Genomic DNA, 14,736 nt, shown 5'->3' on the forward strand with positions numbered 1-14,736 from the left:
TCTTCCTTTTTTTTAATAATAAAAGCAGACTCTCAGCATACAATATCGGTATTTTTAATAAATCACCATCTTCACATTTTTATTTTTAACTGTCTAAAATTAACTACTTCTACTTTATAAAGTCCAATATTAAATTTTATTTATGGTTAGTCATCTAGATTGATTTGCTCAGCCTGGTTATGGAAATCACTAAACCATATGCTTTGAACAAAAAATAAAATTTACTGTTTATTCGACTTTAACTCTTACTTTAAATATGCTGCCTTTAGTCCTCTGGTGAGAATATTACAAGAGCACGTTTAAGCAATACCAGTTGTCCTTAATATCACAGAATCACAGAAGGGTTTGGGTTGGAAGGGACCTTAAAGACCCTCTGGTTCCAAACTCCCTGCATGGGCAGGGACACTGCACATAGTCCCTGTGTAGTTTCCTGTGTCTTCAAATCCTTTCTTTCATGTTGGTAGAATTGTCTGTGTGCCAGCAAAATGTGTGTGGGAAAAAAGCCCTCTTAAAAAGAAATTTTCTGTAATTTTCAGCCTGGATCACTCAATCCAGTTTGCAATGCAGGCGCGTAAATCTGCCATTGGAAATGAAACATCGTGGTACTATTGTTCAAAAAGCATTTATTGAACTACAGCTTTACAATCTATGAAAGTTGGAGCATAAAGAAAGAATCCCATGAGGTGGAATATTTTCCCATTTTAACTAATTAAATACTTCTATAAGCATTTTTGTTGTTTTTCAGTTAATCCCTCTGTTATCAATCAACCTACTTATCTCAAATGCTTGTGAATAAATTAGTCAGAAAACATAATGTATTTTTCCTAATTACATCAAATCTAGCAGAACATCTGCCAGCTAACCACTCTACAGTAATTAAGTTTTTAAATATAATTAGTCAATTTTTGTAGAAATAAACAATGGAAATCAGAAGTATTACTCAGGATACCTCATTTTCCCCTGGGCATGTAAATAAATTGAATTTCAATTATATTGGGACTCGTTGAAAAAAAAAATTACTAGTGGATCTTGAAGTTCTCAGCCAATGTCATGATGAAAACCTGACTGATGGGTGTTGTAGGCCCAAAATAGATGAAAACACAAACTCTAACAGGTAACAGATAACTGTGTGGTTGGGGAACAGGAGAGGAAACTGTCCAAAATTTAACTTCTGAATTCTGAGACAGATTCCTGCTACTTGCTAGCTGCCTACCATAGGGACTGGTTGCAAATTTTGATAACACCAAGAGTAAAATGCCACATTCTGAATTCTCCCATTAATGAAGAGGAGTGAGACAGAAGCCTCAGGCTGATCATGAACTGTGCTCTGCACATAAACTATTTAGATTGGGAAATCTGGGGACTTGGAGTTAAGAGAAGAAAGAGGCCAAAAAGAAGCATTCCCAAAAAGAATCAGTGGTCTTGAAGAGACAACAGGGGACTGGAAAGAAGGTGAAGATGTTCATAATTGGAGGAAAGACCTTGGAAGTGGGAAAGATCCTGAAGATCAGAAAGATTCAGAGAGATGCCAATGGATGTGGAGAGTGACACCAGACCGATATCTATGAGCAGCAGCACAGCATGAACTGACATGACTTTCCCTGATGTTCTCAGATCAGTATTGGCCTCCCTGGCACAGAGGGAATTCAAAGCCTTGTGAACAGAGTGCTGTGCAAAGCAACTGAGTGTGTGAAACTATCAAACAGGGTGAGCTGGTTCTATGATAAACGTCAGTATCCTGACCCAATCACCCATGTTTTGTTCTCTGTCACACCATGACAATAGGTGAAAATTCTTCATAAAAAACAATAACCAAGCAGGCTTAACTTGGAGTGAATGTGTAATCACTTATGAGTGCAACATTTACTATGGTTATGGAAACCTAAAAAAATGTACTGCAAGGGGCCTTGAGGTAAGTGATCTAAAATGAGAGTAGTTTCGTTTCAGTTGTTGATCCCACTCAGTGCTGAATGAAGTAACATTCATAGTCAATTCAGTGATTTTGGACTAACTTAATTCCTCTGTGTATATTTTTTTACTACTAAACTTTTTTTTCAACTTGTAATGGTATCATGTTGTATACATGTAGTAACCAAGCATAACAGCATTGTCCTCATCTTTCTTGGGACAGGTTAAACCAACCTTTGAAGACACACTGCTTTTGTTGTTCATGTTAGAAAGAAAGACAGAAAGAATAAACAAACTCTTTTCCAGATAGAAGCAGCAATGTTTTGCCATGGCAGTCTAATTAGTCATCTCCTCTTTTTTTTTTGTTTTCATTTATTTTAAAAGGCCAGATCCATTTATTTTTTTTTTAAATATGGCCTTTAAAAAGTCCCTGCAACATATTTTACATCAATTACTTTATACATAGTGTCACTCCTACTTCATCCCAACTGTAGAAAAATCAGGTTTGTCAAAACCAAAATTTATGTGGGAATGTTTTCACTTTCTTTGCCCACAAAGAGAATGAAAAGAGCAAACTATCTTCACAGTCATTCTTTGGATTGAATTTGGTCTTATCCTGCTGAACCAGTAGCATGGCTACAGCATTTTGCAACGCTTTTTTTTTGCCATAATCTCTTATTTTTCACAAAAACAAAAAGTTTTTACATTTGTATGACTAGACTTGAAGCCTCACGATTTTATTGTAGGATATGAAAACTGTTGTCCAAATGGGGATAAGCCAGGGAATGCCTATAACAATTTACACAAAAATGACAAACCACCTGTTTGCTGGCAGAATAGCTAACAAGTTACCATAAACTACTCTAGGTAAAATTTGGTCTATTTATTTGATATGTAGATGATTCAATGGATCAAGGAAAAATACTATACATTTAACTTCATTAAGATTTTTATTCCATTCTCTCTCATAAAGAAGCATTCATTAGGGTACTGTCAGGTGGAGCATAAACTTCACTGAAAAACAGTAATCCTATCAGCTGTCCACAAAAAAAGTCCTAGATTGCATACTCTCCAATATTTTCATGTGCAATTTTGAAAATTGCATAAAATTACCTTACTCCAGTCTGGAGATAATATCAAACAGGTTAAAGAATTGTCTTTGGGAAGAAAAACTGGTTGCAAGTACTCATGAGGAAAGGACTATAATTTAAGATCTTGAACAATTGGAGTAATGATCTGAAACAAATGGAATGAAATCCAATAATGATGCTTGCAGCGTACTAGACTTAATTAAGAATAATTCATTACACAAATACTAGATGGAAAATTGGATAGAGGGAAGTTCTGCAACAGAGAATCCAGAGAAAACAGTAAATCTCCTACATTACAGAAAAAGCAAATATTTTCCTAAGATGCATAAACAGGAGAGTTGTATCACAAGCATGCAGACTAATCCTTTCCCTTCTGTTCAGTTCTAGTAAAGTCTCACCTGGTATCAAACCCAGTAGTGGGCACCAAACTTCAAGAAAGAGATGGATTACTTAAGAGAGTTTACCAGAAGAAAATAGAGCTAAGTAGACAGAAAGACTGAAAGAATGGCAATGTTCTACCAAGAAGGGACAGAGGGAGAAACTGAAGCAGAACATATCAATCTGCAAATATGTATAAAGTTACTGGAAAAGCAAAGTAGATTCATTGCACATCCTATTTTAGAAGAGAAAGGGTGGATTTAAGCACTAGTAGAGAAAATTTTGGCTTATGTTAGACAAGAGGAAACTCTTTCAAATAGAAATGAGTGGGAACTTCTGGAAGATATCGCCTCAACTGGACCGTGGAATCTCCTTTTTCAGAGTTTTTTTTTTAACAGCCTAGACAAATACCCATCCAGTACACTAGAGGTATATTCAGTTTAGTCTTTGTACATGAGAATAAAGCAGATTATTAATTTTCTCATTCTTCATTTCCTATCTTCTGGGATTTACTGTTGGTTTTTTCCCAGTTTCACTTGTATTAACTGATCCATCAGGATGCTCACTGGCTTCCTGATGTAAGCAGTAAACTAAGTTGGTAAAAAATTATCTCTTTGAAGAGCGATGGTAGTGTTAGTATTCAAAGAAAGACCCCAAAAAATTACTAATTGGATCAAGAGTTCCCAGCAATCTCTGAAGCCATTGTTCCCAATGGTTATGTAGTTAAACATTTCACTATTTCAAAGTGGTTGACACATCCCACTGTTAACAATTAAAATTAAATATTTAAAACTGTTGCCCCCTCTTCTGAAAACCGGGAAGAAATTATACCCAATCTCATTCTAAATACATAGAGGAAAATATTCTTTAGCACCAGTCCCGCTAAAAAAAAAAAAGATTGGCATGCCAAAATCATGATCTTTCTGACAGACACTTAAACAACTTCTCCATGACAAACACCACATTAATTTTCTTCTGGAAGAAAAAAAATGACCACATACAATTACTCTTAGTCTTAAAAGAAAAATTTCATTAGGAAAGGAAAAGAAGTTGTAATGCAGAAGTATGATATATTGGTATTATCTGGATAAGCAGGAGGATGATGTATTGGTATTATCTGGATAAGAAGAGCAGCAGAAAAAAAAATGGTCTTATACCAAGTTTTAAAACTCTTAAAGGATCAGATTTAGTTCAATCCACTATGTTTAAGAGCTATTTTATATAAAAAGTAAGAATAGCAATAAATCTTTAAATAAAGTACTGTATTTCTCATGAAGCTGTTCTGCTGTTTTCACAAGCAATAAAAAAGTTAAATTCTTGCTATCAGTTGCAAAATCAACTGATATATGTCTAAGGAGGCACAAGAAATGCCAAGGATAAATCTTCTGTTACATAGCCACAAGCAATTTTTTTTAAATTCTGAGTTACTGAAAAACAGAGGAAAAAATATAGAGAGCCAGGCTAACATTCTATAAAAGTTTTCAAACCAAGCCAATACATTCACATAAGAATCTTGAAACTAATGGCCTTTAATGATTAAAGGTATGAAATGGGTCTTTATAAGAAATTGATAAATTAGACTGAGTTACTAACAATTGAATGGTGATATGACAGCAGTCTATATAAGCAGACACGACACAGAAAAGGAACTAGACATTGCCAATAAATTTGTGGATTCTACTGAGCTATTTAACAAAGAAAGAACCAAATTACAGAATTAAGCAGCAAGCTCAAAACAAAATATTTTACACACAAGAGAGATATTAAATCTACTTACTGCTTCAGAATAGTATGATACTAGAAGTCTGCACAGGTTGAAAATACAATTAAAGAAACTTACAGAATGAAAATCTAGTACAGCCTTACAGAAGTACCACCTCCATCTCAAATACTCTTGAGTTTCAAATCAGGATACGTATAAAGTATTTCTGTACATTTGTGTTGTTACTCATCTCTAAATAACTTCTATTGGAGGCAGAATATTGAGCCAGACAGAATTTTAAATTATCACAGTATGTTCTTTTAATATAAACTACTTCAGTAATAATGGTTTATAATATTATATAACAAATTCTTGCTCTGGAATCTGAAAATCTCTGGAGGTGAAACAAATCTATAGCTATAATAACACCCATAGTCCTGCTCCAATTGCTTAAATCTGGTACTGAATAATGCAGACATTTACAGAAGAAATATGTATCAATAACCTTTCCTGTAAGTGCTAACATTAGAACCAGTACAAGGTTTGAAATGATGGTACTGAAGTATACTAGAACAGGAGAAAGATGAGAGAAAATATGTCTTTTAATATTTTTTTAAAAGGCTATTATTTATTATTTAAAAAAATTTTTTAAGACTAACAAAGTTAATGTATCTGCCTTCAGAACATATGGAATGTGTGGCTGTATTTTTCTTAAAGTGGAAAACAAGAAATCTTTTATTAGAGACAAAAGGCAAATTACAGTTCTTACATCAGGCAGGATGCTACATCTTTTGCTCATCAACACTGATAATTATTCTTCCAAGAACTCCTGAAATATCAGGGACAGATTGATTTAATACCACTGTCAATTCATAATAATTCTAAGCAGAAAAGTTCAAGAAGCACCACACGGGGCAATGACAGAAAAACAGAGACACTGAGGATATGTCTCATTTATTCCCATCTGTTGCAGAATGTTTTTACCCTGAGGCACGAACATTTATCTTCCTGCTCCTAAAAAATTTTTCCAATAGTCTTTTGCTCTCTATGCAGTTTTATTTTCATTGATTCTCATCCCAAACAATATCTTAAACTGAGAAATTTCTTAGGTTTTTATGCTTCACATAAGAACAGTGTTACCTTATATCAGTCGCCATTTTGTTGCTTTTCAATAGAAAGTTTCCATTTGTAAAGAGAACTAGCTTTAAAATCACTGAATGGTACTGAAAACCTCTAGATTAAAATGTCACCTCCAACACTACTTTTTTTTAATGGCATTTTTGAATCTTGAGAGGTCCCTTTCCCTTAAGGAGGTGATGTCATATCATGGCATTTCACTTATAGATCACTTTGATTTAAAATGCAGTAAATCACAGTGATTCATTACAGTAGACCTGGCTTCCATACTGGCTTCACAATGAATATTACAGTGTCTGCATCATCATCTTTTGTAAAAAATAGTTAAATACTGCTCTCAACACATTTCATTGTGTGATACTCACAATGAATTAACAGAATCTTTCTCGAACCTCATAGTCTGAAAAGTTTTCTCCTCACATAACACCTGAGGTTGTATTACTAAAACCCCACCTATACCAGATTTAACCTTCATATTTGGCATACACTGCAGAAGTAAGTAGCATTAATTACACAAATAATCAGAAAACTTATTTATCCCAGTTAGCAAACACTGCAAAGCACCTTGTTTGGCTGAAAGCAGAAGAGCTGTCTGGGCACCTCATAATATATCGCAAGTAAAGACAAAATTTCTTTCTAAGCCGTTGTCTGATTTATATTTAGATCATTTAGGTTTTTGAGGGTCAGCATACATGTATATACTTATATACAGCTCTATATATAAGCATACATGTCTACACATACACACACATATATATGTATGCATATATGTACATACAAACATATACACAAATATATGGAGGCCTAAGAGTTTAGGCTTCATTTTTTTTTAAGATCTTTTTAACAGGTTTCCAAAGAAGAACACTTCGAATGTTTTCAATATAGAACTCCAAGGACTATCTTTCTTCACACTTTTATTTCCCTGAAGGGTCATAATGCCAGGCAGTATCAATTGTACAAAACAGCTTTTTTATACTACTCCAAAATATAAAAAGTTTAATGAAACATGGAGTTTTGATTATTTCTCAACCGTGTATGAACTTTAAACGCGGAAAATAATTATTTTCCCCTTTTTTACTAAATAAAATAAAAATTAAATAAAATCCTGTGGGTTTTTCAGCTATAGGGTACAAATTACAATGCAATTCTTAAACATGGAGTAGTCAAGTCAACAAAGAAAAGCAAGCAAGACTGAAAAGCTTACTTATTGGACTTCATATTTACATACTATGCTTCATTCTTATGCTCTACTGTGCAAATCACAAAATATAACACAGAAAAATGGTTTAAAACTTTGTTAACTTGAATTTCAGGAAATATTTTCCAGGATTTATCACTCAAGAACAATGTTCTCTTGCCATATTTTGTTGGAAGTCAGACTTTTGATAATCATGATAGTAGTTCATTAGATAGTCACTTCCCCTTCTTTAATTCACCTTTTTATTACTTGTGTAAAAAGCAATATTCGTTAATTCATAAAAGCCTGTTTTGCACTTATTTCAACTGAAAAAATCTTATATGAGATTACACAAGATTCTTCCTTTCTACCCTTCAAAGACAAAAAGCATTCTTTAGCTCTTGTTTCTCAACTGTCTCTAAGAACTATCAAATTGAGAAGCAAGAATCAATGGACTCCACAAATATCCTTTCTAAAAACTGGTGAAAGAAGGGAGAGAGAACAGAGGACACAGGAAGACAAATGCATTGAAACACAAGAAAAAGTGTACTTCTTAATTGTTATGCTAGAAACAACCTTAAATAAAAGTTCTACAGAGTCCGTTTTAAAACAAGAATTCTACTTAATTCTCACTCAATTTTGTGAAGATATGTAATCTTACTAAAATATTTCCTTCCTCAACCTTTTACTTGCAGGTACCATACTGAATTGATATCAAAATTAGAAAAAAATAAAAATAAAACCTACTGGCAGTGAAGTGAATAAAATGCATCAAAACCAAAACCGTCCTTATTGAAAGTAAGACTCTTGAGAGACATCACTATGCCTAACATTGTCAGGTACACCTACACTGGCCCTGGATTAGAATTTCTCTTCCCTCTTAAGCAGAATTTTCATTCCAAGTAGATTTTCCAGTAAAGTAAAGATGTATCTTCTCTGGAGACAGCTTTTGCATCTCAGATGTAGGTTTGTTAAATTTACTAGCTGTCATATTCTCTAACAATTTTATATTAAACATAGAATTATCTATTCTTTTCAAAATCTTCCTGGGATACATTCATGAAAATCCCTTATTTCCCAAAACATAATTTAACTTTTTCACCATGGTAAGAATCATAATTAATGAGGAAGAGACATACAGCTTCTCAGGTGGCCACTTAATTCACTAATCAGCAAAGTTTCCTACTGTTTAGGGAGTACCGGATTTGAATTACAGCATTCCAATACTCTAGCAACTTTTTAAGAGTTTTTCCTGACTCTTACTTTCTCATGCTATTAGCAGTTAGTCTTTCAGAGTGAAATGTTGAAAAGAAATGTGAAGATAAGGAAAGTAGAAGGTAACCTGAATATTTATTACACTCAAATAACTAATGCTTCCTCTGCTATCATTACTATTGCCGATATAATGCCTTAAGTGGGCACTGAATCTTACATTTCATGTATAATTAAAGTCTCAGCACAATAGGCAAAGTTGTATTTTGCAGTTTTATGGTATCTGGACTCAAGTTTCAACATTCCTTTCCAGCTTGTGGTCAACAAGACATATTACAAGCCTGCCCTTACAAAACATATGCCAAGGTGCTTTTAAAATGTAATTATTTTTCAGTAGCAGTAAGGAGAGAAAATATGGAGATAGTAAACTCCTTGCTAATGTTCTCTTTAAGCTATTGAGATCTTAATTCTTGCAAGAGAACAGTCCTGATGAATGTCATGATTATCTTCAACTTTAGAAGGAAGTAGTAAAGTCATACATTTGAAACCTCTCTGCACTGCAGTAGCTTAGGTTTGTTTCACTGTCACATTTCACTTTAAGTAGCCTAGATATCAGAGGAAAGACAGAGAAATGTGGCCTGGATAGATCTTTATTTAGTGGGAATTGATCACCCAACACACTGGTTTGAGTAGAAAACAGATCCATGGTCAAGACATATTGCTAGTCAGGGCTAAGTATTCAAAGCAGAGACTTTGGATAGTAATATGCAGGCACATAAATGTTTAAAAAAAGTGGTAATTGCTCTCTAATCTGCACTGTAATAAGAATTGAAAAAAACCCCACCTAATTCTTCTCTTAAAATTAGTGATATAAAACAAAAATAACAACAAAAATACAAAACTGAGGATATTTGGGACTTTCAGCTGAGTTGTATGAACACTTACTATACTCTGACTGACATTTTTCCTTATGACACTTTTAACTTCCTCTGAAAAAGCGTGTTTAAATGCTTAATTTAAAGCTAATGTAATTTAAAAATGTGACAATATCTGAGTATAAATTTGATGATTAACCTTATCATAAAACTTAAAGGATCAATAGTATATCAGGACATCAAATCTACCAAGATATATAAGCTCTTCTGCAGCATTTGAGCTTAAACAACAGATTCAGTCTAATGACCCTGAGGGACATTACTAGTCACCAACCCTCAGCCAGACTTTGTGCCACTCCCTGACCATAACCCTTTAAGCCTGGCAGGTCAGCCTAATTTCATTCCAACTCACTGGCTTCTTAACTAGCCTGCACTTCATCAGTTTTTTTATGAGAATGCTAAAGCCATGCCAAAGTTGAGATAAAAGCATTCACTGCTTTCCACCTGTCCACTGAGCTGGTCATGTCATTGTGAAAGGCAATCAGGTTAATCAAGCATGATTTGTAAATTAAATTGCCTTTGTAAATTCATGGTGATGACTCACAAGAAGGTTTTTATACCTTGTATGTTTGGCAACGTATCCAAAGATTGCTTACTCCATCCCAAGAAACAAAATGTGGTCAACCGGCCTGTAGCTTCCCAGATTCTCCTTCTTTCAGATAGGAAAGATATTTCTTCCAAACCTCTGCCAAACTTTCCCCCCTGATTGTCCTGACCTTTCCAAGGTCACTGAGCATGGCCCCACAATGACACTGGCCAGCTCCCTCAGCACTTGTTGGTGCATCCTATTGGGTCCCTTGGACTTGTGGTTGTCCAGTTTTTTTAAGGGTTCGCTAATCTGATCCTACTCCACCAAGGCTAAGTCTTCCCTGTTCCAGATTTTCCCATTCACCTAGAGGGCCTGGAATTGCTCAGTGACAGCCTTGCCAGTAAAGACCAAGGTAAAGAAGAAGGCATTGAGTACCTCAAGTCTTTTCTGTGCCCTTTGCCATTAGATTCTCTGCCCCATTTAGCCAAAAGAACAGCACAGCAGCAGACACCAATTCATTCTGAGGCAGTAAAAGCAAAGCAAGTAAGAGGAAAGTGAAGGTTAAAACAGAGGATTCAGAGACATATTGAGGCAAGTCATCTGTGGAACAGAACAACATAAGATCACACAGCTAAGAACTTTGGTAATGCAAAGGTGTAACAGCCATCCTAAAAATTTACAATTTTTCAGAATTTTCTCTTTTTTGGTTATTAGATCTTCAGCAATGCTCATTTATGCAGTTTTGTGAGAGAAATGGAAACAGAAGCAAAATAAAAGGGCATGCTTATGTGCATACACCCAGCTGTTTCTGTGTGCCTTACAGCAAACAGAATACATGAACCAAAAACCTATAAAGAAGCTGATATAGCAAGGCAGTATCTCTAATTTTCCACACAGAGAAACATATATAGTGTCCTCCTTCTCATTCCAATCTTGCACTTCTCTGAAAGCAGTAAAGTATAATTAAGTGAAATTGTAAGAGATAACTGTAACGCAAATAAATGTCCCCTGTTAGTAACCACAAAATTCATGACCTAGAGTCAAAGCTACAACCACATCTGCACAAATGAATACATCAACCTATTGAGTTATCTGTGCAATCAGAATGATTTATTAGATTTATTAGATTTTATGAGAACCCCAATATTGTAATTAAATTGTTCTCTTTGGGTGCCAATTTTCAGAAGCCTTTAGAACTAAATAACTGCAAAAAAACACCCTACTTTACAACTGCTGACAATCATATGATGACTTATTAAAAACAGACTCATTTTAATATTGTAATTTGTTACATAACTACATACTCTAAACAACAATTGAAATAATTCACTCCTTAAAATGCATTATTTGTACATATTCCACTTGGACATTTGGAGCTTTTTCGTCCAGTAGTGTCCACTAGATGTGGACTTTAGGGTTTAGGTTCACTCCTCTCATGTTTAGAGATTATAACTCAATTAAAATTTTAATGCTAAATGAGATGTATTTTGACATTTACATTCTTCCCCATGAGTTCCCACAGAGCAGAACAAGGTCAGCCATGCCTCCACATCTATATTACTGAAGCCCACAATAAAGAGAGGAGACAGTTGGGATGAGGAATACATCCATGCAGCATTTATGAGGAGCCACAACACTGGCCAGATATAGCCATTCTCTCTGCAAGTTGTCACCTATACACACAGGACTCAGATAACACCCAGCAGAGCAGAGTGCTTGCAACTGTGAGACAGTTCCATTAGACACAGAAAACAAAAAATAATACATTGCAAACACCCACTGTAGGGCACGTTACTTTAACTAGGAAGCTTCCTGAGTTAAACATAAGACCAGAATCAAGCTAAGAGCTGACAGCTAGAAATCCATTTCTATTGGATGCAGGGGTATAGGCTGACCTTTCAAGCTTATCAGCAGAATTATTCAACACATTTGAGAATATCCAGTTTAATTTGCTTCTATACAGCAAAGGAAGAGAAGCAAAGGGATATTCAAAGCATGTGCAAGGTAGAGAATATGCCCAAGTGAGACTTCAGGAAGATGATATGCAAATAGATTATCCATAATTCAGACAGGTCAGAAATCACTCAAGGCAAAAATGACACTAGACAACCTTTTCTATATGTGGCTTATGAGCCATTCTGGAGGCCTTCCCTGCTCAACATCAGACTGGCCTTTCTAGGGGTTCACTACCCATTCAAAGTAATGCTGAAAAAGCCAATGAAGTTAGGGTCAAGAAGCAAAAGGGGAAAATCATACAAGGAAAAGGAAGTAATAATTACTAGTGGTTGAACAGTTTTATCAGATTTGAATACCAGAAATGCCTAGATCAGTCTTAAATGAAAAAGGTCATTTTTTCTAACCTTACCCAAGCAATCATGAGAGTCAAACTGCTCTTGCAAGTAGGACAAGATTTATAATCTGGAACCTTAGTCTCTATTACCTTGCTAAATGTCATTGGAATAAAGGACACTCAAAAATTCTAAAAATTCTGAAAAGCTAGCTCTCAAATACACCACTATAAGCACAAATACTAACAACTGTGTGTGAGTATAAACAGGAAAATTAGGATAAAGTAATTCCTGTTAGCACTTCCTGACATTATTAATGGAAAGAATAAAGTGAAAAGGTTCACAACACTTCACCCTTTTTACCTAGTTAAAAATGGTAAGATCACAAACAACACAGAAGGTCTATCATAAACACTGCTGGTCAAAAGATGCTGTTCTTGGAACACAGAAGCACAAGGAAAAGAAATACAAATGGGAAGGCAATGACTTATCCCCCAAAACATACTGTCAATGATAAGTTGTTATGTATCTCTATGAATAACAACTGTAAAAGTCTACAGAAGGAGTGTCAGAAGGAAGAACATAGTGAAAGGATTCTCACCTTTTTGACAATCTTTCCACACAATTTTTCGATTGTTCTCATAATTGTTATTCAACCAGGTGAGGATTTTTCGTTCATATGAAGAATATATATTACTGGATAAAGGTTCTGGTTTTATTCTTGGCATGTTCTGCATGCTTTCCAAGCTGGATGAGTCAGTTTTGCTATGGGAAGAAATACGTCGAAGAACAAACACCTGAAATTATAAAAACATGCTTAAAAGCATGAATTGTAAAAAGAGTTTCAAGTTGAAGGATTAAAAATAAGCATCAAATTCAAAAAACAAAAGCCTTTCTAATATAGAAAAGGTTAAAGAGTTTACACATTAGCATCCACACAACCATTACCCAACACCAAGATGTTGAAAGGTCTCCAGGGCAAGATGTACGAGAAGCAGCTGAGATCACTTGGTTTGTTCAGCTTGGAAAAGGCTGAAGAGTGATCTCATCACAGTCTACACGTTCCTCAAGGAGAGCAGCAGGAAAGCGGCTGATCTCCACTCTCTGGTGACCAGTGATAGGACACAAGGAAAGGGAGTGAAGCTGCGTGTTCAATTTGGATATTAGGAAAAGGTTCTGCACCCAATGGGTGGTCGGTCACTGGAACAGGCTCCCCAGAAAAGTGATCATAGCACCAAGTCTGTCAAATTCTACAAAATGCAGACTGTACTAATATAACATTTCCTAGCAGGAACATGTGAACTCGTGGTTAAAGTATTAGAACTAAGAAAACTACAATGTTCTCACTCTTCCTTTTTCCTTCTCTGATAGAGAGAAATAAAATACTTAAAAGTATTTAGTTTTACAGATCTGTTTGGGAAAAAAAACAAACATGGAATATAACACAGATCTTTTTCAAAACAAAGTTTTTGGCCATCAGTTCCTCAAAATTTTGTAGCAAACATATCTGCAGTTTACCTTGTATATCTGCAGTAGCACATCTGTCCAAGCTCGTTTGCTCATGGTCTGAAACGTGTCGTCATCCAGGACAAATATATTCTTATCACTAAATCTGTCTGAGCTTTTCACATCTCCCATATTCAACTCCGCCTTCAGAAAAAGGGATGGGATTTATTTTCCATATTCATCTCAGCAGTTTGGATGGAAATTCACAAGAGGACAATAAGGCACCAATGGCATAAATGACTGGTAACATCTACTATAGTGCAATAGTGACCAACAGTAGAACCATTTACAGTTTGCCACTATCTCAGGAATAAGAGCTACAATACAGAATTGATAGGAGTTGAAAGCAGCAATCAGAAAATAGGGGCAATACACAAGATAGAAAAAAGGGAAAAAAATAAAAAAAAAAAAGAAAAAAAAAGGAACAACCTACCTTCAGTACAGTTTTTTCTTTTTTCACTTTAATCCATATCTTGTAATCTTCAGGTTCAAGCAGAAATTCTGGCATAACATGAGGAAGATATGCCCCTAGGCTTCTGAAATTGTAAAGCAGGAAAAGTTAATAGGTAGAAAAGATAATTGTTTTTAAAATATATAGATATATAGATATATATACACTCACATACACATACATACTGGAAGTCTTATGGATGTAAGTGAAGGTATTTCAAAACTCTGTTAACCACTAAACTGACCTGCCATCCCTTCTCAAGTTGCTAATAAATGCAATAGGAAAAGTAATTGTAGTAAAAAAAGGCAACTGCATTACAATGAATACCAAAAAAACTAATTTTCAACTGAAGAAAGACTATTCTTTATCTCAAATGACATAGTTTAAGCAAATGAGCTGGAAAGGAGAAAACAATGAAGAAT

General features: G+C 34.9%; 1 protein-coding gene across 3 annotated transcripts in view; it reads right to left on the bottom strand.

Annotated features, from left to right (window-relative positions):
- Positions 1-14,736, bottom strand: part of CFAP47 (cilia and flagella associated protein 47) — a 275,466-nt gene that overhangs the window by 199,190 nt on the left and 61,540 nt on the right. For all 3 annotated transcript variants that reach the window (XM_027689060.1, XM_027689061.1, XM_027689062.1), the window contains exons 31-33: positions 14,297-14,399; positions 13,876-14,007; positions 12,959-13,154 (exon numbers count right to left, since the gene is read on the bottom strand). In XM_027689060.1, the coding sequence (XP_027544861.1) occupies positions 12,959-13,154; positions 13,876-14,007; positions 14,297-14,399 (431 nt within the window). The remainder of the gene's footprint in view (positions 1-12,958; positions 13,155-13,875; positions 14,008-14,296; positions 14,400-14,736) is intronic.

Source organism: Neopelma chrysocephalum, unplaced genomic scaffold, assembly GCF_003984885.1.
Source record: "Neopelma chrysocephalum unplaced genomic scaffold, ASM398488v2 Primary Assembly neopelma1_76, whole genome shotgun sequence".
NCBI lineage: Eukaryota > Metazoa > Chordata > Aves > Passeriformes > Pipridae > Neopelma > Neopelma chrysocephalum.